We start from the raw sequence: 27,703 nt of genomic DNA on the forward strand, positions 1-27,703 counted from the left end.
CTTTCTGATCCACCAGATATTACACAACATTTTCTGCTGTATAACAGGATCCAAATTCTGTCAGTTTTTAAGAACATTAAAAACGGAGTCAGAGGATTTCCTGGAAAGCAACCAATGGAGATTTTGTCTTTTTGCCTTTGCCGAGCTTCAGCCAGCACTCAGCACTCAGCTGCAGCAGCTTGGCTCTGATAGTCAGTCCGACAGTGATGGACCTCTCTCCTGCTGACGATTACAAAGTCCTGTTCCTGAAGCCACCACAGGCGGCCATGACGTCACTGCAGGCGTGGCCAGTACTGAGACATTTCTGCTTCACTTCCAGGAACTTGGACTGGAACTGAGATGCCAGGAGAAATCAGACCTAAAAAAAGAATAAACATTATTATAGAAAAACTGGCATCTAATCTAATGCAACTTTCAAATAATCTTATAGAAACATTCATAATAGGCTCCTAAATTTAATGCTTTTCTTTTTCACAACTTGATATTATGTAGAATATTTGGTAACACTTTATTTGACAGCATGTGAATAAGACTAACATGACACTGTCATGAACATGAGTAAGTCTTCATGAATATTTATGGATGTTGTCACAAAGTGTCATTCGTAAATCATGACACTTTTAATAGAAAGTTGACATTATTCAAATTGTCTTCGTTATGACAACTGACATTAACTAATAATCATGTCATAAATATGTCATAATAGTAGTCATAATAATGTCATTAAGTGTTATTACGCTGTCAAAAACGTTTACAAATAGTCATTATTTCTCCCTGAAATAAAGCGGAACAAGTAGGACCAAGAATATACAGTAGATTTAATTAAGCTTTAAAAACAGTCATTAAAAATTCCTCTTTCATCAAGTGGAATAAGTAGCACCAGTTATGACAATGTCATTAAGTGCCATTACTGTATCATTAGTATTATCTCTTACCTACATAATTTTTAATGTTTAATCAGTAAAACTTTTATAACAAATTTATGACAGATCACGATTTCGTGGTTAATGTCAAGTTGTCATAACAAAGACATTTTGAATAATGTCAACTTTGTATTAAAAGTGTCATGATTTACCAAATGACACTTTATGACAACAGTCATAAATATTCATAAAGACTCCTTCATATTCATGACAGGTGTTATGTCATGTTTATGACAGTGTCATGTCAGTTTTATTCACACCCCATCAAGTAAAGTGTCACCGGATATTTAAAAAAAAAAATTCAATATTAAAAAGTTCAATATTTTTGGTCACTGATTTCAAAAAGTGTAGCTCATACATTAAAACAGTGGTCTCAAGATGCATTCCTCGAGGACCTGCTTCCTTTAGATGGAGGAACTTCCAGTCCAGCTCTACAGAGCTCTGCTAGTGAGCCAGGAGTGCTGAAGCAGAGAGACATGTAAAGGTTGCAGGACACCAGCCCAGAAGGACCAGGGTTTGAGACCACTGCTTTAAATAGATTCATGACACAGAGTGAAATATTTCAAGACTTTACGGCTCTTAACTTTGATGATTGTGGCTGACAGATACTGCAAACCCAAAATTCTGCCTCAAAACATTTAAATATCACTTAAAATCGATAAAAAGCATATCTTAAATAGCAATGTCAGACTTCTAAGAAGTAGGTTTGTTTCTAGTCAGCTAGCACCGGGTCTGGGCTCGTTTTGCATGAATTACTGCATCAGTGCAGCCTGCCATGAAGGCGATCAGCCTGTGGTTCTACTGCGGTGGAATGGAAACCCAGATTTTTTGATAGCAGCCTTGGCCATCTGTATTGTTGACTAATGTGCCTCTTTGGCATATGCAATTGATCTAGTGTAGCATCAGTGAATCTGTGATCGACCTCATGCTCTGTTCAAGAAATCTGTGGATGCGCATTGCTGGATTACTTTAGCCTGGCTTGACATAGCTGCACGTGAACCTGACTTGGTCTTTGTGGAACGGATGAAGTTAGGATGAACTGATGACGCTATGTCAGCCTGGATTTGTCTCTTCACCTGAATTTCATAATCCTATTTTGTGAACCAGCCCTCTGATGTAATGCATTATTTGCACAGATGTAGAGGTGTGAACTTGAAGCTCATCTTGTAAAGACCCAGAGTTGCCATTCTAGATCTTCTGAGTTTGAGAACAGTTCTTTCTACTATAATAGCTTTTATGCGTGTCAATTTTGGCTAAAACAGTTTTACATTTATGCTTCTAATCAACAATTAAAACCCATTGAAAAAAGTTTATTTTTAGACCAAGTATGTACCAGTTTTAGTATACAAATCTTTTAGGCATTGATTGCATGTATGTTTAGCAAATATATGTTCCCTCGGAGTCCTTTGTAACTTCACACTCTGATGATAACGTTGTTGTTGTAATAAATAAACAAAATCTCATAAAAAATGAAAACCACACAATTTATTTTCCTTTCAGTAGTATGTATGCATACTGGGCCTTCAAGACAGGCGGTGAAGAGGAGGTAATAATTATACTCACTTCAGGCTCAAAGGCAGACTTAAGACCTGTGGCGGTTCCTACCTGTTGAAGATGTTGTGGAGGACGTCACTGACTGGCTGCTGATGTGTGGCTGCATATGTGGAGGAGTATACGTCTGATAACTGCGGCCGTTTACAGAGGGACTGTTGGGCAGCATGCATGAATAAGAGGTCTGGTTTGAAGCCTGGAAAAAGAACATTCTGCATTAAAGCTGGGGAACTGAAGGTCAACATGATGTTCTTAGACAAATACTTCGTACTCTATTACTGTTTTTTTTGTTCTTTTTTTTACAGAAAATCTGAGGTTTTGCACACAACCCTATACTCTTGGATTAGAGTTGCCATTCAAAACCTTCCTGTGCAGGTTGGTTTGCATGTTTTCTCCAGTGAGCACTGTGATCACCTCCAAACACTAAAAAGAGATTTAAAAGTGGAGGTCCAGCATATCAGATCAAATTTATATTGGCTTGCTAGTAAATCCTTAAAAATGAAATGTTATTATTATCCATTCATTCACTACATTTATCTACTTTAATATCTGATATATGACAAAACAAAAAAACAATAATGGCCCTAAGAAAAGTGAAAGTCCAGTGAACAATGGATTTCATTGAACAATGTTTTCTTTTCAATGATTTCTGGCGCCCTCTGCCACAGATTTACCTTCAACCAAATGGTAATATCACAAAGATTTATGATGATGGTGCACAGAAGCAAAACAAAGTCCACTGATTATCATCACACATATATGGTGCCCTTCTGCTATGATATATAAAGTAATCTTACTTGCATGGGCAGGCTGGCAGCCATACTGAAGCTGGGCATTGTTAGGCCGTAGGTATTGGACAGAACCGGATCCGATCTTCCTATTATGGATCCTGAAGAAAAGGACACTAGACAGAAAGAAACAAACAAAGAGATTGAGTGACAAGTCTGGATAAGAGGACAAGCAAAAATAATCTAGCTCCAAAATTAGCATCAGCATAAAATTAATGGAAGGAGAGAAAAAAACTTTAGTTGCTTTGAATTAGAATTACATTTAAAATGTTATTTCAGTGTACCTATGTGTATTTATCTAAGTACAGACTTAGTACTTATTGTACAGACAGTAAGTAACTTAGCAATGAAAAGAAAAAAAAAATTGATGGAAATAGCCTGCAAAGTTACCTAAACACTGGCAGTAATATGTCATTCATCTGAAGGATCAAGTGTTTTGTCTGCATAATAAAGACCAACTTCGCAATAACAATAATAAAAAAGAAATAAATTATCTATTTAAAAATCACTTTTTGTGTCATGTCGACCACGTAATATAATTCTGAAAAGCCTTCCATTTTTTTTCTAACACACTTCAGATGGATTGAAGTCACAGTAAATCTTTACTTCCCAACCTAAACATTCAATATGGCAGCCAAGCAATTTAAGAAGAAGCAATAAATGTATTTGCATTGTCTGCTGGAAGCAAGATTCTGTAAACTGGATTTGGACTGTACGAGCCAGATTTTGAAGAAGATGCAGAGAATGCTATGGGGTGACTGCATCTGGAAGGAACAATGAGTTGGTAGCATCTTCCACTCTTCTCATCAATAGAGGCATCCTCAGTGCAGAAAGACACCTTCAACCTTCAAGATGACCTACACCTACAACCAGTGGAAATTCCATAGATCCACACTCATGAACTGAACTCTATCCTCCAGGATTTGAGTGGAGAAGATGTAGTGCTCTGTCTGCAGTCCTGTTTACTAGACTGCCTTCCTCTTTATCAGAGATGAAATTGTTAAAGAGTTTTCTAAAGTAGATCTCTCCTCATACCCTCGACTCAATAAAAAAAAAAAAAAAAAATTCACCTTTAAATTGAGTTAATTTCCTGGAATTAAGTAAAACAAAGCAGACAATGTTTTTAGTAATTGTTGTTACTAAATAGGTTTAACTAATGGTTGTTATTAATAGCAATGCTTCCTTCATTGGCAGATCAATTGTTCTTTGGACAAGAACTGAATAACTAAATTCCAGAAATGAATCGCTTTGCTCTTGTTGTGGTTGGTGTTGGTAACAGTAGAGCGTTTGCTGTGACACACTGTTTGCCTCATTTGGTACCTGGTGCTGAAGGCTGAGCTGGAGATGAGTAAGCACTGCTGCTAAAACTGCTGTTGATGGGAATATGGCTGGAGGAGTTCAACACCTGCCGACGTTGATTCCTTAACTTCTCCTCTCTTCTCCACTTTGCACGTCTGTTTGAAAACCAAACCTACACAGCACAAAAACAGGAATTGAACAAGGATTAGACAAGGTGGAAGGACTAGTTCACCATGATTAACATCCAACCCCATTTATACAAAACTCTGATGCCAGGAGAGACCCTCTGCTTGTATCTGTGTGCTGTGAAATGAAAAAACCTGGAATAAGGACCTAGAGTTGATCCTATTCTGTTATGTCTGGGAGTCTATAAGGGGAGTAGTCAGTAAACCAGTGTCAAAGGAACAGTAGTTCACTTTACAGTGTCTGAAGAAAATGATTCAGAATGAAAATTAATTGTGCTTAAAGACAGAAAAAATCCAAATTGTTCTAAAAATTCTATGGTGCAAATTTTGATGCCACAAAAAATATATATATATAAAGTCTTTTTTTCTGTATTTAAATGGACTAAATGAACTGATTAAAATGAATATAACAGGTTGTTTTTATTATCTATGTTTGCTTGTTTGCTCATTTTTAACAAGTATCTTCACAAGTTTCTGCTTTTCAATAAGGAAATGCATTTCTGCCAAAGGTTTACTCACAACACAAAGTAATGTTTTTTTTCCAGACAGAAAAGCACCAGCAAAAAATTCTTCAGATTATTTTGGAAGAGCAAAACGACTAAGTTGTTTTCTTTGAGAAAGTTGCCAAAAATCCTTTGAAATTAGATTCCTGGAAGTCATGGGACTTCTTGTTTTCCCTGTTGCAGGGTTGTTAGTGTCCCTGTGTTCCCTGTGATGGCTGTCCACTGCAGGTCAACATGGATCAGGGTGTAAGATTATCTTACATGATGAAAACTGCATATGTAAGATAAGTTGGCAACTTCTTTCTCACTGTACCTTCTTTGAGAGAAAAGAACAGTCTAACTATGCTTTGTTTTGTTGCAGTTTGTTGTAAAAGCTCTGAATCAGTCATCCGTCTTGTGTCAGAGAACCTCAGGTTTTACATCTGAAATCAGAGCAATGAGAATGTCGTCTACCTCAAAATTCAATCCAATTTGACAAATACTACAAGGTCCACACTTGTGAATCTTATTATTCATTTTTATTCAGCCAAACTGTTTCTTAGTTGACTCCTCTACTTGTCTGTGTGAACATGCTTGTTGACTAAGTGTGGAGAGAAAATTAAATGAAGCTCCAACTTCTGCAGCTTACCTGAATTCTTGCTTCAGGAAGATCGATTTTATTGGCAAGTCGTTCACGTGCAAAAACATCTGGATAGTGAGTCCTTTCAAATTCTATAACCGAAAAATAAAATTATATATTTAAAAAATAGCATATTTCAAAAGAACATATGTAAATTAGTTTTAAATCTCAATGTTTTGAGAACACCTTCTGACAACTTCAGGGTCTAATCATAAAACAACCTGTTCTATGAGATTCTGAAATGAATAAAAATGTAAACTTAGGTGCACAAAACAAAACTTAACCCCAAAGTCCCAAACATTTTTCACTTTATTTATAAGATTTAATGGAAATTGAGATTTAATTGAGATTTTTGGAAATTAAATGAAGTCATTATTGATAAGACCGATATCAGTGTATCACTAATCTAGCTATGGCCACTGTTACAGATGATTTCAGCATTAGAAATGAATGATTCTGTTCTGTTCTGCTGGCTGAGACAGCCGCCTGTACCGATCCTCTTCATCAGCTTATTGGAGACTTGAAAGGCAAAGGGCTGCCTGTCATGATGCTGCACAACTAACAGTCTGACACAAAATGTAAAAGCTTCTCTACGTGGGCTTTATGATTATGAAACATAAATTGACAATTTACATTTAATTTTTGAAAGACTTTCAAATAATAGATTAATTTAGTTTTATCAAACAACCCAAAAAGGTGTCTTAAGCACTTGAACTGTGGCTAAATGCACTGTTGAAGAAAGTTGATTTAGGAGAGGCTTCAAATGATCTGATCTCACTTACAGCAAATTTACAAAAGTTGAGTCAGTTTCCCAACATCGGCATGATGGCATATTGGAAGAGAAATACCACTATACAAATATGGTATTGGAGTAAATACTATTTTTTTCAACTTTGTTTACATGAACAAATAAGAAGAGAAACCCAGCTGATATCTCAGACTTGAGGTCATTTCTGCAGGATGTGTTAAAGAAATGTAGATTTGGTTAACACCCCCCTAGTACCTTTCTCTAGTGCTTCTATCTGGTCCTGTGTAAAGGATGTTCTGTTTCTCTGCAGCTTTCTTTTCAACTGAAGCCTCATCTGAGTCTCATCTGAGTCGTCACCGTTGGAACTGATTGAAATGTTGTTTTCCGCTCCGTCTGTCTGAGGGCAGTCTGCACCAAAAAAGCAGGGAAGAAAGAATGGAAGAAGATAAAAGTTGGGCTTATTGTTGGGTAGTCAATCAGTAAAACAGAAAAAATGTGAGATAAGTTGTACTGTAGTCAGATCTGGTAAGATACAGAATATTACATTTTAAACTGAAATGTATATTTAAAAAAACAGCTTTTTAAAAAAAATGATTTAAATAAAACATCATGTTCACAGTTTTTCCAAAAAGTAAGTGCACCCTGCTTTACTTTTTAGAAACAAAGATGTTCAAAAAGAGTTGATATGTTACAAAGATTAACTAAAATGTAAATGCATTAGCTTGAACATTTAATCAATCTCACGTCATATACATAATTTTTATTATCACACATGCCATGTATTTAGATGAATAGCACATATTCAACACATTTTTTGTAATATGATACACCTCGTTTCTGACTCTTGTGCATCATTTTAATGCATCTGACAGTTGGCGATGTTTGAGGATAATGTCCTGTTCACACTAAATGTTTTTGAGCAGAAATCATTGTGATGTTTAGTAAAATTCATTATCAGATCAGAAATTCTATTCATGAAATTTGAAACAAAAATTGTAATTATTTTTTTAAAAAACAAACTTACATTTTAGGAAAACCCTAATCTGTTGCCATTGCTCACCATGTATATGTTTGCCTTATTTGGAGGGACTCATATCTCATTGAGAGCCAATAATCTTTGGGCCATTTTCTCTCGTCATTTATCCAGTCACCTGTATGTAAGGCGTATGGGTCATTAATGAGTCACTAATGTCAGTTTGGTAGCATAACTTGTTTTATCACGCTGTGTTAAACAGTTGTATTACACAGACTGGCAACATACTTCAGTTAGGGCTTAGTCCAACAGAACGCTTGTAGTCGATCAAGAAATCTATGTATCATTATGCTGTTATGTTGATATAGCAGAAAATCTCCAAGGAATGTTTCCAACATCTTGTTCAATCTATGGCTCAAATAACTAAGCTAGAGGCTGGTGAGTTCATGAGAAAACACTATATCATTTATTACTCAAACCCAGAAATATAGATTAGCGTCAGCTAAAATCCACACCAGAGTAGAAATCCCCAACATGCAGACAAGCTTGACTGCAGCTCCCTCTGGGACTTATGTTTTTTGTATTGCTAGCCTAATTATTCATTATCCCAACAGACAGGAGCTGCAAAACAGAATAAAGCTATTGCTAAGTGTCATAGTCGGTGATGCAGAAGGAGATGATAATGAGAGCAGATGCCCCTCTCCCTCCTGGACACACACACCCAGACCTAAACACACACACAAACACGTGCACAAACATGTTGTTGGCTGATGGGTAGGTAGCGTAGCTTTGTTTCACTCTTAAATCCCTGGATGATGGAGGAGGAGCAGAAGCATATGAGCCTACCTCACATAGCAAAGGGAGCCATCAGCCACATGATCTGACAGAAATCTACAACAAACGTATTTTAACTCATGCATAACTAGACTGAATATCTGTGGTTGCAAATTGAAGATCAACACTATTTGCTACTTTGCTCTCAGTGGAAGTTGAGTTGTAAATGAACATACTGTGTTTATGAGGTTCTAAGGACCTGCTGTCATCTGAACAAATACACCAATTAGAGCCAGGAGGAGGGTCTTAGCGCTGTCAATCACCTCATATAGGAGTCACTCACTCCAGCCCCCTTGCTCTCACCTGTGCTATAGCTCCTTCCTGACAACTAGCCTGCCATGAAAGCTCAGGCTAGTTAGCATATCCACCGATGACAGCAGATAAACAGTTTTCCTGGAACGGTAAGTTGTTTCTCTGCCATTAGCATAATAAGCAGTGCAAGCGTGATTGGCATTGAGTAGCTTTAACAAACTTGGAGATGATACACAACGTGTCACCTAATTTGCAGACATTCACAGCTAAACACTTAGTAAAAACAAGATGTCTTACCTGTGTTCAGGATTGTGGTCCCAGCGTACCACCCTGAGCGTCCTCCCCAGGAGCCCTGTGCATTAAGTATCTTCAGTTTGTCAAACATTCCTTCAGTGGCCCCTGTCCCCATTGGATGCTTTTCAGTGGCCAAGTTCCTGAGCACTCGATTTATTGATGAAACCTGGGAATAAACATAAAGTCATTTGAAAAAAAAATACTGCAGTGTTTTTTTTCTTGAAAAAATGTCAGGTTGGTGGTAAAACTGCAGTATGTAACTTTTATAAAAAAATATTTTTCATATTGTCAAAACTCACTGTTGTAACAGTGTAGTATGAGATATAATCTGTGAAAAGTCAAGCTCCTTTGCCTCCTCCCACTGCCAACTAAAAGCAACCAATCAGAGTCAGGAGGTGTGTCTTAGCACTTGCCAATCATAATCTTGTGTGGCGCTGCTCATCCTGCTTTCCCTCTCCTTTTGCTTTTCCCCATCAGCAGGATGGAATGAGTTATTTTCTATCCACTTTAAAAATTTTAATTGTGTAGTTTTAATCTATCAATTCCGGAAAACACACACACACTCAGATGTGTGGTTATGATGGGACCAGAGGTCGCATTAACGGAATATTTCCGTATTTGACCGGTTTTTCTTTTAAACAACGGGAAAATTTGAAGCCCGTCAGTCATTTGACAGGTTATAATTAACACCCTTGACTGGTGCACACAGGCAGACATTATAGACTTAACACAAAGAGTTCATCGCAGAGCCAACTAAAATCAATTAATAAAAAAATCCTTCTGAATATCATCTCTTGGACACTGAACCAAATGTGTCTTGCTGACCGGGAGCTGGCAGTGTGTTGAAGAGTTATGGACCAGACGCACTGGAGCGCGTCTGGTTCAGAAACGCTTTAAAAAACCTTTGGTTGAAATGGCGCGTTTAATTCAGGTCTCCATTACACACAGAACAGAGAAAACTAAAGAGAATGCAATGTAAATGCGATCCATTTATAGTCTAAACCGACTCTAGAGCCACATCCTTCTCTTTAGTGCTGCCATAGTGGCTCCCTGGAGCTTTTTCAAAAAGCTCCAGTGAGTTCAGACCCCAGAGGATGAAGTGCTGGTAATTAAGTGGAGTCGTTTAATTTCATTTATTATAAGTTATTGGAGTCACAGTCAGTGGTTTTTGTCATGGAGAAAAAGTTAGATGATTTAATCTGCTCTATGTATGATGGGATCTGGATTCACGGTTCAACTAGGTGAATATTAAGTTAACTGCATAAAATGCAGCTGAATAACCTATGTTGATATGATTATAATTTGACAGGTAAAAATAGAACATGACCAATTTTTTTAATGCTGTCAGTCAAAATGACAGAGAACAAAAAAGTCTAGCGCGAACTCCGGATGGGACAAATATATAAAAGGACAAGGGTGTCAAGCGATGGCCTTGTTGATCAGGTATGTGATTAGATGCTAAATGAAAAGAAATCACAGTAAATGTATTGTGATTGTTGCTGAAGGCCAAGAAGAAAAACATGGACTGACTTGTCAGTTTCTCCCTGCAGCATGACAGTGGATGTTGTTTCCTCTTTCCTGCAGTAATGGTTAAGTTAAACTGATGACTTCTTGTTTGTTGGATCTGACTTGCTAATGAATTAAAACTAAGACAAAACTGTCTTCCATTGCTATGTGGTCAGTAGCAAGGGAAGATTGCAGCATTCAGTCCATGAGGAGTGAATGCTGCAAGTCAGTGACTCAGTCCAAACTGCTGGGTTTCCTTAGACCAGCGTTTCTCAGATCTGCTCCTCAGGGACCACTGCTCGGCATGTTTTAGGTGTTTCCCTTCTGCCACACACTTGACTTCTATATGCGGATGATTAACAGACTTCTGCAGCGCTTCATGGCTGCAGAAGATGCTATGCAATCAGTTGAAACAGCAGTACTGAAACATAGATATCTAACACAAGCAGGGCAACGGACCCTAAGGACCAGAGTTGAGAAACAATGTCTTAGATTGACAACTTTTTAACCTGTATGAATAATAAACTCAACTTGATGCACTGTTTTAGAATAATGAGGATCAACTGAAATGTATGTGTGATTTCTTTTGTAAAGTGCCTTGAAATAACATGTTGAACTATACCAGATTGTATAGTTCTTTAGCCAGTTTAGACTATAAATGGATTAAGTCAACATTGCATTCTCTTTAGTTTTCTCTGTTCTGTATCAAGCCAGTTGACAGACTAAGCTCTCATTGACATAAGTGATCTTACACTGGGTATATTGTCATTGGTGCAGACTCCCTCTGCCAGTAGTCGGTCTCTAATCTCCCAGGCAAAAATGGATGGACACTCTCTTTTGTACTGAGCGATCTTTCCCACCACCTCTGGAGTTGCCACCCTGGGTTTACTCCCTCCTATGGCCCGAGGACGGATTGAGCCCGTCTCGTAATACCGACCCAGGATCTTACTCACACAGCCATTAGACACCTGGACAAACAGACAACAAACATCTTTGATCAAACAGTTGCTCTTTGCATTGGGTAAAGAAAGTTCCCCTGGTGAGATATGTTCTGTTTCTACAACATGAAATAACTTTTAGGCTGCTTCTTTATGTAGAACAGAGAATCCCAATTTAGATTTCCATGAAGTTGCTAAAGGAATCCATGAGCTTGCCTCACAGGTAATTGAGATAAATTGCCTATCCAGGATAAAACCATGCATTCATGTCTTTGTTGTTCCTTTGTGATTGTTCTGTCCCAGGAGTTAGTTCTTACTCCAGATTGATTCTAGATTTTGAAGTTCAGCAAAATGTACTTTCCAGCTCAAGTGGTTGATATGTGAAAAGACATCTCCCAGATGTAACAGTGTAAAGGTGGCATTTGCCACCGTAAGTGAACACTTCCTGGAAAGAGAAGGAAATCGAGATTTGCATTTGTTAGTTCACATCTTTGTAAAACAAACTCTTATGAAGTGGAAAGAAAAAAACATCAGAGCAGAGCTGTCTATTAGATGTTCTACTTTACAGCAGAAATCCATCTTCACACTGTTTTGTCCAGATTTACAAGTTCTTTGAGTAAAACATTACTTAATGTGTTACTCACAGTGCATTACATTCTCGAGCAACAATTTTGTTACAATAAGAAACGACTTTATTGGTATTCATGTACCCAAAGAAAAGCAATGGCTTGCACAAAGGCACAGCTGGCTGCATGGTTGGCTGGAAGCAAGAAAGATCTTCTTGCTGTGGATTTCTGGGATCTTTCTGCATGAAGTTTGCATGTTTTCCCCTTAAATGTGTGGGTTCTCTCCAGGTACTCCATCTTCTTCGCACTGTCCAAAAGACATACCTGTTAGATTACTTGGTCTCTTTAAACATTAGGTGTGAGTGTGTTGATCCTCCTGTGTTTCTCTGAGGGGTATACCCTGGACTGTCTATCAATAGAGATAGACAAAGCTCTCCTGCAGCCTGGATGGATGGATCCCCACAGCACAATGTTGCTACCACCATGTTTCACCATAGTGGATGAGCAGCATTACTTTTCTTCTTGGAAGTTTGGATGAAGGCCATAAAGTTCATGTTCAATATCTGAATAAGAATATCTTGTCGAGCCCAAAAGAATTGCAGCTGTATTTACAGCAAAATGTGCTTGTATAAAACACATTTTGATTCACCAGGGCAATCTTATTTGTGTAAACGTTTTATAGATTAATGAGAAAACTATGTTGTCCTTTTACATTACAAATGAGTAACAGTTCTAGTGGGTGATGTTGTCATATAGTGAGCAGCACCACAGTCTGAAGAGCAGCATAACATGATCTGTACACAACACATCAGTGGATACATGGACGCCATGTTGAACAGTCTGCTCAGTCTGGGACTTTTTTTTAAATCTAACTCAAAAAATCTGAAAACCTGAAAGGGAGCCAGGCAGAGAAGTACAGGAGAGTCCGAGAGTCACTATTGTGACAAAACCAGGGACTTCACCCCCTTAGCCAATCAGCGACCAAAAGTCTTCTGATGTCACATTTTCAGCCCAACTGAGCATGCCTAGAAGCTTCTGTGTCCTTTTTCTGGTTCCTATCTCATCAGGTATGATGATGATGACGCATCATGAAGTGAATTTACCGTAATGTTGGTCTGCAGTGTAAAAATGAAGAGGGTCTTATTGAAACATTAAATCCTGTTAAGTCTATGTGCATATTTATTGGAATTTGGGTGAATATGTGAAGTTTAAAATTAGAATATTACAACAAACCAGTAAAACACATTTTTAATACAGAAATGTGCACTTTCTGTATTAAACACATATAATACCTGCTTAAAGGTTATTATATTCAAAAGGTTTTTTTTTTCTTTCAAACATGCCTCATCTGAATGAATATTGAAAATGACTGTATTTTGCATTGTTCACTCTGACAACATTTCTTTCCACATTTATCAACTAACCCGCTATCATCAGATAGAAGTTCAATGGTCTTTGAGTCTTCAAAAAATGTATTAACTGCATTATTTAGAGTGGAGTTAAAGCTGCTATCAGCTGGAGCCACTCCAAATATTCAGATGGTTCTTATCCTTTAGCAGCGTTTACCTAGGGGAGCATGTCCATCTACGCTACTGAAACTTAAGGCAGATATGCAATAATGTGATCAAAGTATTAATAACACTCTGATCGTTTGATGTGTATGTGAATACAGATCTTGATTCTACAAAAAACATGACAACAGCCAACTATTGGTTGTTATCATAGCCAAACAAGGCAAACACTGGAAATCAAGGTTTTTACCTACAATCACAGGTATATACTTTGAGCATTATTGTAAATCCATTAAAACAGCACAGGCGTAGGGATCTACTTTAACAATAACTTATGAAAAATTGCATCTAAGGTGCCAATAACATTCTGAACTCCAGACCTGAAAACAGAAGCTAGCACTTAATTTTGTTCACAAGTTATGTTATCCTCTCAGCAGTTCTGCATACCTGTAGTATTCTGGATATGTCACATGGCCGAGCCCCACTATGAGCAAGCTCCACTATCTTCTGCCTTGTAGAGTCAGGTAAAGGCCTTCCATTTACAAACACACCTCCAAGCTGGTTTACTCCACTGTGACCTTCACACACAAACACACAGAAATAAAATGAAAGGGAAAGAAATAAAGGAAGAAGGGAAACAGGCCATTTTATTAACAAGGAAAATATAAAGGTGAATATAGAGAAAATAGCCTGGGTGCTTAGATTTTACATTTTTAAATCGAGGCATACACTTTGTTAAGAAGACAAATGAATTATGCCTACCTCATGTCAATTATTAGAATCTAAATCTATTATTCAGTTACTGAAATATGCTACAGACACACTTCTTTTTGTATGTGCTTGGGAGACATACAACATGATCAGTGGCACATTTTTGTTTGTTTGTTTTTAGGAAGATGTGTTCTCCATTCCCTAATCCTGTTTAACTATCTTTCCGAAATAAAATACCATTAAATTATTGCTCGGCGATATTCATACCCTCTAAATTTTAGCTTGAGTTGACATTTGCAAGTTTCCAGTCTCCTATGTTAGAAGACACGAAATAAACCAAAATCCAGAAATTGACATATGAATGACAACAAAATCTGGTGCATCTTTAACTGTGCAGATTGTGTTGATTAAAAAAAAAACATTACTCTTTCTGAGTGTATAATCTATAAAATAAGCACACAACATGAAACACAAAAACCCCCATACATTTATAAAATTATATCAAGACTCTAACTAGCACAGCACTAGTTAATTTACAACCATGTAAATTACAACCAACCCATCAGCTAAAGGGTTCCTACATGGATCTCGGCTTTTTGGCAGAACTGTGCTGTGCGGTGATTGGCAGCTTCTCCCCGACTTGCTGTTCTGGCTTTGCAGAGCAAATAGGAAGGTGACAGGCAAAGTGAGAGGCAAGGAAAAGAAACTGAGCCTGAAAGACCACAGCAAACGTATTAACTGCATTATTTAGAGTGGAGTTAAAGCTGCATTATTAATGCATTAGCGCTTATCTTGCATATCTCACATACAGTATCTCATATTGAGATAAAAAGTTTTCCATCTACTGAGGATTTTGACACCTAACTACATAGAGGGAAAACTAAGGAATGATGGTATCAAGGAGTGAGAAAACTATAGTAGTGGGGTAAGTCAAAGCACACACACTTCTTGTAGACACCACACCATGGAAATGGCAGGGGTCCACAATCCAACACTGAATGGTACTCAATAGAAACAGCCCAGGTCAGCAACAGATGGACAGAACCGGTCCACAATCTATGAGGCAGTAGTCAGGATCCAGGTAAAGCCAAAATCACAGAAACTGAGAGTAGAGGCAGAGAGCAGGCAGATGTGATGATCACATTCAAGAAAATGGAATGCTCTAAAGCTGTGAAAAGGATTACGACAGACAATCAACCACTAAGTGGTACAGAGCAGCTATGTCGTTTAGGCCTCTTATCTGTGACTAAACTCAGCAAAATCTTTTATGTGATCATTTGATTTGTTCCTGTTCACTTGTGTTTGCTCAAAAAAAACTAGAAAAAAGCCTTTGAACATTGTGTTGATAAAGCGTAGAAGTGCTATGTCTCAGCAGGGGCACATAGTGCTGTGACACTGTTAAGTTAAGTAGATTTTCACTGAACCCATTGTCTGTTGCTTTTATGAGCTCAGTGGAAGGAAACATATTGTGGGTTGATAAACCTCTCAGCAGTGAATTACTAAATCATACAGTCAAAGTACACATACACACACACCCACCAGCACACACACACACAACTAGATAGGACAGTCTGATTTGGATGCAGTCCAGTACACATGCAAACCAAAAAGGGGCGGAAATGGTTCAGCAGGTGAGATGCTGGCTCCAGAGAGCAGGAACACTACAGTTAATGAGCTCAGCAGACACTGAATATACTTCATAGACACATTACATAGTAATACAATGTTTTATTTGAGATAAGGCCAAGTTATCACACTAATAGTATTAATAATAACACTACTACTACTACTACTACTACTACTACTACTAATAATAATAATAATAATAATAATAATAATAATAATAATAATAATAATAATAATAGATTTCATTTACAATGCCCTTTATATCTTTGGATATTAAAGGGCAAAACCAAAAAAAAAGCAAGCAAGTGTAATGGGTAAAAATAATTAAATATTAAATAAATGAATAAATAAAGAGATTAAAACCAATGCCCAAGACAGGAACCCAAAATTTAGTTAAAAAGAAATGTTTTAAGGCCTTTCTTAAAACAGTAGGTGGATTGTGTTTCCCTCAGCGTGTCAGGGAGGGCGTCCCATAGACGTGGAGCAACAGAAGGCCCTATCTCCTCAGTTTGGTTTGGAGTTTGTGGAGAAGCTTTGAGTGGGTGGAGAGGAGTGAGTGAGTTGTGTTTTGTAAGTTAAGCAGTTCTTTGATTGTTTTTTTTTATTATTATTATTTTTTGTTATCAAAATTCTCAAGTTTGTGGTATTACTTTAGAAATATTTGAAAAGAAATTTGCAATATGTTTTTCCCATTCAATCCCTTTCCAAAATCTACATGCAAAAGAAAAAATATTAAAAAAACCTTAAATATCTTAACTAAAACTTGACATAAAGTTAAGCAGCCGTGTAGAAGAAGTAAGAAGTACTGCCACCTCGGAAATTATCCACTTCAGTATTTTTGATCAATGGTGATCAATACCAGCTAAAGATTTTTTGACAGATAGTGCACTTTAAACACAAGAAAACCCCATCACACTTCCAGAAATATGAAAGTGTAATGGATTTGAAATAAGCTTTTCCAATAAAAACTTTTTGTTGAATCATTTCTAAGACAGAATTCAGACCAACTGAATTATGTGTTTTACAACCATTAAACAGCAACATTACGTTGGGATTCACCTACAGAGGTAACAAGCCATAACACAAGCAAATTGAAACAAACTGCAAGCAACTATGCAACACTGACCAAATTTCAGTAAACAAAAAAGACATTCATCTCACATAAGCATAAAACCAAGTACATGTGAGAATAAGATACATGTACCAGCTTGTACAACATACAGCTGAAAGAATATGTATGTATTTAATTTAAAACTTGTTATAATAACACCTTTCCATCTATGTATTAAGATGTAACCACAGTAAGACAGACTGATTGTGCATGAGAAGTTGGGTTCACAAACAAAACCAATCATTATTGTGGCACAAGTTAAAGGCTCCGAAAACTAAAATCTGTTGTGGAAATTAAACTTGGATGACTGAATGGGATAAATAGTTAAACAGTCAGGAATGCTTGTTACCCAGCTCCCAACACAGCCATGATTTTTCAGGGTAATCTCATGTGGGAAGACGTACATCATATTAAAGTGAGTGCACTTCCCAATTAACATGACGCCACCTGTCAATTGTTATAGGGGATTTGTCAGCAACTGACCAATCAGCGGTCGCAATTTGTCCCAAAGTACACACCCCTTAGCTGGAGGAACTGAACCTCTGTCAACATTGCCGGGGTTCGTCATTGAGAATGTGCTGCGTTCATACAGATTTTGAAGAAAATCATAGCTAATCATGGTCAAACGTTGTCATTGGGGAACATGCAATCTCGACAACCATTACCCAGAGCATTTAGAGGGTGGAATACAATTTATTACATTTCCAAAACCCAAACGTAGTCCGGAATAATGCAAGAAATGAATCAACTCATATCCAGTTGGATGAAACTGTGATCAATAGCAACTACCACATGTTCGCCTGCATGAAGGCAATTGGCAGTAAGTGTCCCATTTTTTGTCACTATGACACTTATTCTTAGTCAAATCAAAAATCAATAAGTGAAGGTAGTTATGCTTGATTTTATGTGTGTAAATTCCAATGGTAGCTCAATGGCAGCATGAAAATGTGTTGCAGTAACTGCAGTATTTACATTTAATTGCCTTTTTATGTTAATGTTTATTTTGAAGCATTTTCCTGAAGGCAGATTTTCAAAAGCTTTTATTATTTAAATCATTACTCACCCACTTTTGCGCATACAAAATGCGTCCGACACAACTTTCACACTCACATCCAATGAGACCTTGTGCCAATCATTCTTCATCTGGCTGCACAAGACTTGGGCTTTAACTTTGATAACTTTGTTTCTCGCAAATAATATTACAGATCTCATGTAGGACTTGTTGGAGAATTTTTCTGCCTGTTGTTTTTGCCTCAGTTGGGTGAGGCAAAAACTGATAAGGTAAAAATATTATTGGCTGATAAGGTAAAAATTACTCAAAAATGTATTGGGTATCACTTTGACTTCCACTACCTCTGCCACTATAACACTGTTTACTTGTCAGTGGTTTGCTCTACTTCTGCATGGGGGTGGCACCATGCGGTGAGGATGATTTCTTCAGGAGGCATAGGGAAGGTGGTGAGATGGATGGAGCTAAGGTAAATACAGGGCAGCATTTGGATTGCCAGGGATTTGACTGGGTAAAGGTTTACATTTCAGCAGGAAACCAACCATGAACGTAAGACCAGAGTGACAAAGCATGTCAGGTATTAAAAAAGCCCAGTCAATGTCCAGCCCTAAATCCAACGGGGAGGCTGTGACAGTGACATTATGTTTGATGGTTACAGATTCTCTGACTAAAGATAAAACAGACAATGATCGATGACAGACAACAACCACCCTTAGCTCCTTTTAAATGCTGCTAAAAAGTAAGGTTTATAATCCTGCAAACTTTAGCATAGTACCTATTATGTCTTCTACAGTTCAATTATAGGAACAGTGATCCCTATTGTGGTACCTGCTGTGACTGTGAATATTTTCTAACTCCGTCAAGCTGTCTTATATCTCTTGTGTGTTGGAAGGCCAGCAGTTCAACTGTAGAAAGGATAATCATGGTGTCATTTCTGAGAAACACACTGGGGCTCTCCTCTATTGACACTAAATTAATAGAAAGACATATGGAGTCAATTTGGCCCCAATCCTCTGTGATACACAAACACTCACACACACAAAGCAGGCGGGCCCCTGGGAGAAGCTCAGGCTTTCCCTTCAAATCAACTCATTCACACTGCACCTGACTTCAATTAACTCCCACTGTAACAGGATTCTGTTGTTGTCAACAGAGCCGACTGAAGCAACGATCCAGCTCCTCCATGGCAACGCAGACAGGTGACTGTTTCATTGACGTCAGGAAAGCATCATTTTAGCTGTACCTTCCACCATTTTAAATACTAATTTCTTATGTATCCAGAATGTGATAGTTATTTGTTTGTATTAGAGAATAAAGCCAATACTCAGAGCAAAACATTTTAAAAAGTGATTGACTTATACATTGGTTGAGGAAAACTGTGTATCCTTACAAATAGTTCACGAAGGACATTACAGTACTGGAGGTCAAAGAGTTCAGAGTTTGATTGAGGTGGCAACTGCTTTTTGCTTTTTTTTTGGTTTTGCTCCATATTATATCTTGGCTACATTTAAACTTCCAGTAATGTCTGAAAGCAGTTCCATATAGGCTCTTTTAAATCAATCATCTAGACATCTGTGAAATATTTAGATGGTGATTAGACATTTTCAGCTGAAAAATGTTCACTGCATGTAGGGAATTTCTTGATTCTACAGTTCAGTCAGTAATTAACTACAAGTCGTTACTGAAAATTAACCAAATTGTAGTGCATTTCAGTCACTGGTATCAAGGTTCTCACCTTTTGCTGCTGACATGACTCAAAAATACAAAGGCTTTTGTTTCAAGCAGAGTAGTTCAAGGATCTGCCTTTTTATTCATGACTGATGGTAGGACAGTCAGACTGTGGCGTCACTTGCTCTCATTAGGAAACGTCTCCAGTCTGTTCAGGTAAACGAAGCCTTGTGTATTTGGTACCTGGCCAACCTGATACCTGTTTTTTTGTTTTTGCCTGGTACTTTTACCAAGTACCAGGTTGGTACCAGGTTGAGTTCCAAAAAATGAACTCAATGAATTGTTGAACTAAATAAATGGAGCTACGGTATGTCCTAATTAATTAATAAATGTATTAATTAATCAATGAGAATTTCAAACATTGCACACTTTATTAAGTTTAACTTAATTATTTTACTTGTTAAAGTCACAAAAACATATTTTTGTGATGCCATGTTGCAGCACTGAGTGAATTGGATGACTTGGATGGAAGTTCACCTTCCAACAGGACAATGACCTAAAGCATTCTGCTAAAGCAACACTTCAATGGTTTGGGGTAAAGTGTGCAAATGGAATGGAAGGGCCTAATTTAATCAAAGCCCAGATTTCAATCCAATTGAGAATCTGTGGTCAGATGTGAAGATTACTGTTCAACAACAGAAACAATCTAACTTGAAGGAAGTGGAATTTGCTCCAGAATGGATTTGAATCGGGTGTGCAGTGAAACACACCCGATTCAAGGTCTGGCAGTTTGCATACTAAAGGGAGATGCTAGCTGCCCCTCCCAATTTGAAAAAGAGAAGTTAGGATGAAAGAGGAGCAAAACTGCCAAAAAGAAAAAAGAAAGATGGCTGGGGCTAAAATACTTAGGGAGAAAAAATGAGTGTAGGACACAGCCAAATGAACAGATATTGTTCGTAGGGAGGTAGGGGACCAAGCAGCAGAACTACAGCAGGTTAACAAACTTGGCTCTATTGTCTCATCCAAGGTTTGGCACATGTTTGCGTTTTTGGATGTGTTCAGATCACAAAGAACATTAAAGGCAGCCAGTCATGTTACACCATACAGTGCCTTCACCTCCCTCATCACTCCTGATTAATCTGTTGAGACAGATTCCCATTATTTATTTATTTACTTTGATTATTTTTATTAACTTTATTTCTCTCTTTCATACTCTTTGAGATAATAAGCAGCTTATAAACAGCAGTCCAATCTGCCAACACCCTCCTACTGTACTAAAGTAAACCATATTTCATCTACTTATGATATTAGCAAGTGAATTGATGGGCTGGGGAGTTGAGCTTCAGATATTCCATAGCAGCATCTAGCTGTTCTGATTCCCCTGTGCTGAGATGGACCTGCTTAAATTCGAAATAATCAGTCTGACATTCAACAGAAAGCTGGAACACAAAGGCAATAGCGGTACATTAAGGCAATGGCAATTCATAGAGTACTGCTTAAAGCAGTATAGAAGACCCAGAACTCGGGGCCTATCAAGAACAACCACAAAGATAATAATAATAGTTACATTTTCCTATGTACTGGATGTAGTTTAGGTTGAAACATACCTGTAATCTGAACAAATTAAAGAAACTTACGCAAGTTGGGTAACCTTCTAGCTCTAGCCCAGGGCGCCATGTCCTCCTACAAGAATAAGGCTCCCTGAGCTGAAGCTGGGCATTGATAACATCCATATAAAAAACTAAATTCAAGAATGCACTCACTGTTTTGCATCATGGAGGCAACACCAGTCTCCCAGCTGGGTTGACTTCTGTAATCTGTACAAACAGACAAATCATATTTTACTGGGTTAAACACATTTGTGTATAATCAAGTCCTCATTCAAAACACCTTATTATACAGAAAAGCAAAGCAGCAAGAAAGAAATAAAGGTTTAAAGATTACTAATTATAGTTTTTCATTTGTTTTTCAGAAAGGAAGGTTTACTGCAGGACAGAAGTCAAACACTTGTGAAAAACTTAATAATCATAAATATTTCCTCATGCAGTGTCACTTTATTCACAGTTTATATAGCATGAGTGTATTAAGACTATCAGATGAGCAGCTTGTCCAATTATGGGGTGTTGAACATACATGTTCAGGATGAGGGATTGTTCATGCAGACAGAGTGAATGATGCAAGTCAGTGACTTGATCTAATCTGCTGGTTTTCCTTAGATAGAAAACAATTTGAATTAGAAGCTAAATATAACTGCATTTTTTGAAAAATGGGACCGATTGGAATATACGTTTGACTTGGAATCTGTCTGTATAATGGGTTTGAATGTATTTATTTATTTATCCATCCATTTTCTAACACCCTTGTCCCTTAGAGGGGTCAGGAGGTTCTAGTGCCTACCTTCAGCTAACGTTCTGGGCGAGAGGCGGGGTCACCCTGGACAGGTCGCCAGTCTGTCGCAGGGCAACACAGAGACAGACAGGACAAACAACCATGCACACACACACACACACACCTAGGGAGAATTTAGAGAGACCAATTAACCTGACAGTCATGTTTTTGGACTGTGGGAGGAAGCCGGAGAACCCGGAGAGAACCCACACATGCACAGGGAGAACATGCAAACTCCATGCAGAAAGATCCCGGGCCGGGAATCGAACCCTGCTGCAAGGCAACAGTGCTACCAACTGCACCACTGTGCAGCCTAATTTATTTATTTTTGATTTTCTTTGTTTTATTCTGCCTCAAGACATTTACTGCCACAATATAAATAAAATGAATTACATTAAACTGTACCAAACCACTGAAGAATCTCTAAATGGCTTTGATATTCTCAAATGCTTCTGAAACCATTACATTTTAAACAATTTCATTATCACAACTTTATGGGAACAGTTTGGCAATTATCCCTTTATGTTCCACCAACCAGAAAAATCAATGAAGGAATGGATAAGTATGGAAGAACTTGTCTGACTTGCTCAGAGTCCTAACCTCAACCCAACAGAATATCTTAGGAAAAAATTGGAGTACGAACTATGAGCCAGACCTTCCCATCCAACATTAATGTCTGACTTTACAAATGTGCTTCTGGAAACACACCCAAGTCTTCTGGAAGCCTCTATATGAGCTGAAACTGTCATAGATGCGAAGGGGGACAACCTCATATTTAAAACCATAGATTAAGAATGGAATGTCATTCAAAAGTTCATATGTGTTCAACTGCAGATGAGTACTGTACAATAATACATCTAAAATGTATTCTTTTATCCACCCCCTTTCAATGTTGCATTATGGAAGATTTTATTTTTCTGTTAGGCAACAACACCGAAAAAAAAGATCAAGAAAGTAAGAAAAATTTTAAAATGATGAGAAATGTCCCGGCAGAACAATATCTACTAAAATAAAGGGAAACAAATGAAATGTTTGGCTTTCTAGTCATGCTGACGTTTTAAAAATTTACTGTTTCAAATCTGCTACCATGACATTTTTTAGATGCTGTCATGGCTGGAGTTTTTTCTGGAGTACCGCTGAGCACTGTCAATCAGCTGGATGAAAGAAACACTCCCATACCTTTACAGTTTTATCAGAAAAACTAAATGTACTGTTTGGTTGGATTACAACACAGGATGTGAAAGCCTAAACAGAACCATTATTATTATAATGCTACTTTAAAACTACAGATTGCAGTTGTGAACAGCATGTCTGTTAAGCAGCTGACTGCAGCTTCATGACCTGAGCAGACAGCCTCATTAATTAATTGGCTATTATGAGCTTGTTAGGCTCCCAGGACTCTGTGCAGGGCAGAGTGATAACAAGGTATTATATTCTTTATTGTAAGCACCTGAAGACCACTAGGTAATTTATCAAATAATAATTTGTATCTATACTTTAGTCTGTGTAAATCAAAATATTAAATAAATGTGATAAAAACAATATTATAACTGTGATTGTAGTCGGGGCAGCTCATTCTGAACTCCATCTGTACAAAACAAACATTATGTCTAAGAAACTATTCCCTAAATTGATAAAACACTGGATGGTTGCAGCTTTGAGTAACTGACATCAATTGAGCATTTTTAGTTTCTCTTTATAGTCCTTCTTTAACAATACATGACCAAAATAAATGGTTAGAATTGGATCAGTAAAGTGATGTGGCAATTTGCATATATTTAATCTGGGTGGATTTCAGTTAATACTACTAAACAGAATTAATGCAAGTTTCACAACTAACAGCAACTTAAACAACAAGTTTAATTCCAATCTATTTTTAAATTGTATTTAAAGAATGCAAATCATGAAGACTGTGTCTAGTTTGTTTAAAAGAACAAAACGAGTTTGTGTTTTACCAAATGCATTTTATTAAGATAACATGTAGCCTATGATGTCCCAGCAAATGCAGCTAAGATGTGTGATATTCACTGGCAACTAATCAGGCTGAGGAATCTGGGCTGGACAGCAGGTTTGACTTGAGACTGTAAATGGGCAAAACCTGTGTAGTTCTATTCACACTGAGCACTCAAAGCACTGGTGCCACATACACTCAGCCACATTCAAACATGCACACATTTATATACAGATCAGTAGGTAGTTGGGGTTAAGTGCTTTGCTCAGAGGCACATCATCAAGTGGCAGAGAAAAAGCTGGAACCAGACCCACAACCTTCTGACTCTACTGTGACTAACGGACTAACTATCACCACTTCAGCAACACCAAAAATTACTCAACTACAAGTTCTTCACTTTTACTATGCCGATCATTCAACACATTACAGATGAGCCTCCTATTTCTCTGCTGCAACCACTGAAAACCAGTGAGAATATCACTGGTCTGAGCCAAGATCTTTGGTTAGATAGGAATACAAAAACCCCTCCTCCTCACCATCTCCCACGCAAACACACACGCACGCACACACACGCGCGCACAATTAATTTAGCTTATTTTCAGTTTACCAGAATTTTATTGAGTTTCACCATTGCAGATTATTCCATTTCAAAACTAATACGTCACAATTAAATTTAAGTAAAAATCTTGATTCCCTTTAAAATGTATTTTTACAGCATAGTTCCAATTTTTATTTTATTTAAAGGTGGTTTTCAAAAAATAATACCTGGTCGGGAGAAAAGATGAAAATGAATCTAAATCTTTCACATTTGCATGATGGACTGGAGTACTCGAGTTGATTAATGCGCACTTTAGTTTTTTTCATAAAGATAAAGATGCGTATTTGAAAATGTGTCAAAAATAGTGTATAAAAATTGCGGTCATGAAAATTTGATCAAATGTGACTTCCAGACTCATAATAACTTTCATTGACAGTTATTATGCTATTTTGTCACATCGCCTAAAGTGACATCAGCAGACTTTAAAATGTGATAGTTTTAGATTCTTCTTTCCGTTTTCCATTCGTCGTCAGAAAAACAGGTTGTTGTTTGGGAGAGATGATGGAAGCACATGGCACTTTTTCATTCTGCTGCCTGGAACCAGAGCCTTTTCTGATTTAGGGAGAAAAAAAGTTTACGAAGAAAAGCCTCAAAGCGTCTCTTTATCTGAGGCTTCAGTCATTAACAACATAATGAAGGCGACGGAGCTCCACAGAGGAGCAGGCCGGCTGCGGGAACCTTGTTCCCGCTGTAACACGGCGCTTTTCTCCCTGTGAAAGGGGGACAAAGAGGCGCAGGAGCGGACCCGCGGCTCGGCTCGGCTCGGCTCGGTAAATAGCCTGCGGCCGGCCGGCCTTTGTGCCTCGTTAGGCGCTGCGGCTCGTTTAAAGAGAGAAAGTGGCACAAAACCGCAGCGGGGAGCCTAATTTCTGCAGTTCAACTAACGTAAAGGAGGTCATGGAGCACACCGATGATAATCTCAAAGTTGCTGTGAGCCGCGATCAGTGCGCTGAAAGGACGAGAGAAAAAACACAACATTGCTGAATAATAATAATAATAATAATAATAATAATAATAATAATAATAATAATAATAATAATAATAATAATAATAATAATAACTTGTTTTAAATGTAAAAAGTCTTTTATTGGCCGAAAGGACTTGCTACAACTGATTCATCAAAGTAATTTGATGTATTTATTTGCTATTTTTATTTGGTTATTGTATTAAATTCATTTTTCTGTGCTCATAATGAAAACCAACATGGACATCAGGTGGCTTGATGGATTCATTCAGACTCAGGAATGAGAAGATTGTGGGATAAATCCAAGGTAGCTGTAAGTTTTAGATAGTCAGACTTTCTGTTACATCAACTTAGAATAAACGTGATCCAGCAAATATTCTAATGAAGCAATTTGTAGTTTTTTAGCTACAAATGACTGTGGACTTTTTTTTTTTTATTCACCAAACAGCCGATTTGATCCTTTCGCGCTTTGCATAGAAAGAATATTTGTTTCGAAATCAAGCAGTTAGCTAAAAATAAAAACTGGCTGCTGTTCTAATGGCAAGTCTGAAAACGAAATAAATGTTGGTAAATAAGATTAAAAAAACGAACAAATAAAAAAATGACTCCTAATTTTGCATAATTGCAATAACTAATTATTACTTTCTGAAGGGCCTCTTTTCAAGGCATTAACTTTAATGACCCGCTTATGTCTTAAAAGAAAATCTACTCTGATGTTCATTTAATCACACGGACGGAGAACAGATAACGGAGGTTTAAACAGGACTGAGAACCTGCTATTACAGCCCGGCGGCTGAGATGCCGGAAGTTGGAAGCTGCTGTTTCTTCATTAGCCAAACAGACCTCATAAACTCATAAACTCATAAACTCATAAACTCATAAACTGTTTCACCGCCTTTAGATTCATATTTATTTCTGTGCACTCTTGATCACATGTCAATAAAGACTTGTCTCGGAGCAGACTGCTTCTCTACCTGAAAGCGTTCAACTTCCTGGAGTATAATAAGTATAATGAGTATAATAAGCTGATGGGATGTTTTAGTGGATCTCTACAGTGAGCAGCCGGTTCCTCAAAAACAGGCTCACTACAGCTGAGTTCGCACAGAGAGTCTATCGATCTCCTAAAACCCGCCAGAGGAACAGCTGACTCCAGAAGTGCGTAAAGTTAAGGGGACATTCTGAAACAAGATGATCAAGTTGTAGGTAAAGTATTCAGTTAGAACCTGTAGAGGCTTTGCGCGTTTTTATTTCCATAAATAAAGGAAAGCTCCAGAGTTGCGAGAATTTGTTGGGAATTTAAACGTCTCATTTCTAAACTGAGATTGACTTAGTCCGCTAGGAAAACAAAAGTAAATTTTACAAGCACAATGACAGCTAAATGTTCATGTAAGACGGAAAAATATACATTTTCTTACTATTTTTAGTACGTTACAAAAAGAAATTCCAGTAATTTTTGTTTTAAAAAACAAAAACACATGGAATGTTGGTAATAATGGATAATATCTGATGCGTTTAACGCAGTTGGGTTTAAATTACATTAATAATAAAAAGGGTTTTCAAAAATGTGCCTCTTTTCTTCAGGATTCCTTCATTTATTTGGTAATAATTTGTTAGGTGAGTTTTTCATGCGCGGCTTGTCCCGAACTGCAGAGACCTGAGCGCAGCAGCGACACGGTTCATCCTGCAGACTAACGGCGGTAAGTTTACTGACGGATCTAAGGCCCGATTCGGTAACAGATTTCATGGCCCGTCAGACCGGGTCTGGATGCAACTCTGGACAACCGGGATGGTTGATGACAAATGTGATTGTTCAGAAAATATTCATCAGCGTCGAGTTTTCTTCCTTTATTTTCTCTTTCCTTTTTTCTTCCTTCCATTGACTCATTCTTTCTTTCTTTTACTTTCTTTCCTTCTATCTTTCTTCCTTGTTTTCTTTTTTTATTTATTTTTTGGCTATGGACAATTAAGATGAACAAATAAGCATTCTTGGCTTTATCCCACGTCTCTAAACTCGGCCAAGTTGTTCTACTCTCCTGTGAAATTTAACTGTCCAACTCCATGCCGACTGTAGAAGTGATGGAGAGACTCCACATAGACACAGACTAAGGACAGACGCGAAGCTTACCTTTCTGAGGCATGCTGCAGAGAAGTAAACTTTTGCTGCGCTCAGTATTTCAAAAGTTCCTT

At 37.6% G+C, this 27,703-nt stretch overlaps 1 protein-coding gene across 1 annotated transcript; it reads right to left on the reverse strand.

Annotated features, from left to right (window-relative positions):
- Positions 1-27,703, reverse strand: LOC102229178 (paired box protein Pax-6-like). Its single transcript, XM_023353187.1, has 11 exons — positions 27,642-27,703; positions 21,379-21,432; positions 13,938-14,068; positions 11,228-11,443; positions 8,973-9,135; positions 6,872-7,024; positions 5,878-5,960; positions 4,583-4,733; positions 3,272-3,378; positions 2,529-2,670; positions 1-358 (listed from the first exon to the last, which is right to left on the reverse strand). The coding sequence occupies exons 1-11, from the start codon at positions 27,652-27,654 to the stop codon at positions 273-275; spliced, it is 1,299 nt and encodes a 432-aa protein (XP_023208955.1). The 5' UTR covers positions 27,655-27,703; the 3' UTR covers positions 1-272.

The sequence above is a fragment of the Xiphophorus maculatus genome, chromosome 2, assembly GCF_002775205.1.
Source record: "Xiphophorus maculatus strain JP 163 A chromosome 2, X_maculatus-5.0-male, whole genome shotgun sequence".
NCBI classification, from domain to species: Eukaryota; Metazoa; Chordata; class Actinopteri; order Cyprinodontiformes; family Poeciliidae; genus Xiphophorus; species Xiphophorus maculatus.

Bases quoted from the DNA above. Each gene is read 5' to 3' on its own strand.
- LOC102229178 (XM_023353187.1), bottom strand. The intron at 9,136-11,227 runs GTAAGATCACTT...GTTTATTCCCAG, and splicing joins CCAATGACAATATACCCAGT to GTTTCATCAATAAATCGAGT. The intron at 5,961-6,871 runs GTACTAGGGGGG...TTTCGGTTATAG, and splicing joins GATAGAAGCACTAGAGAAAG to AATTTGAAAGGACTCACTAT.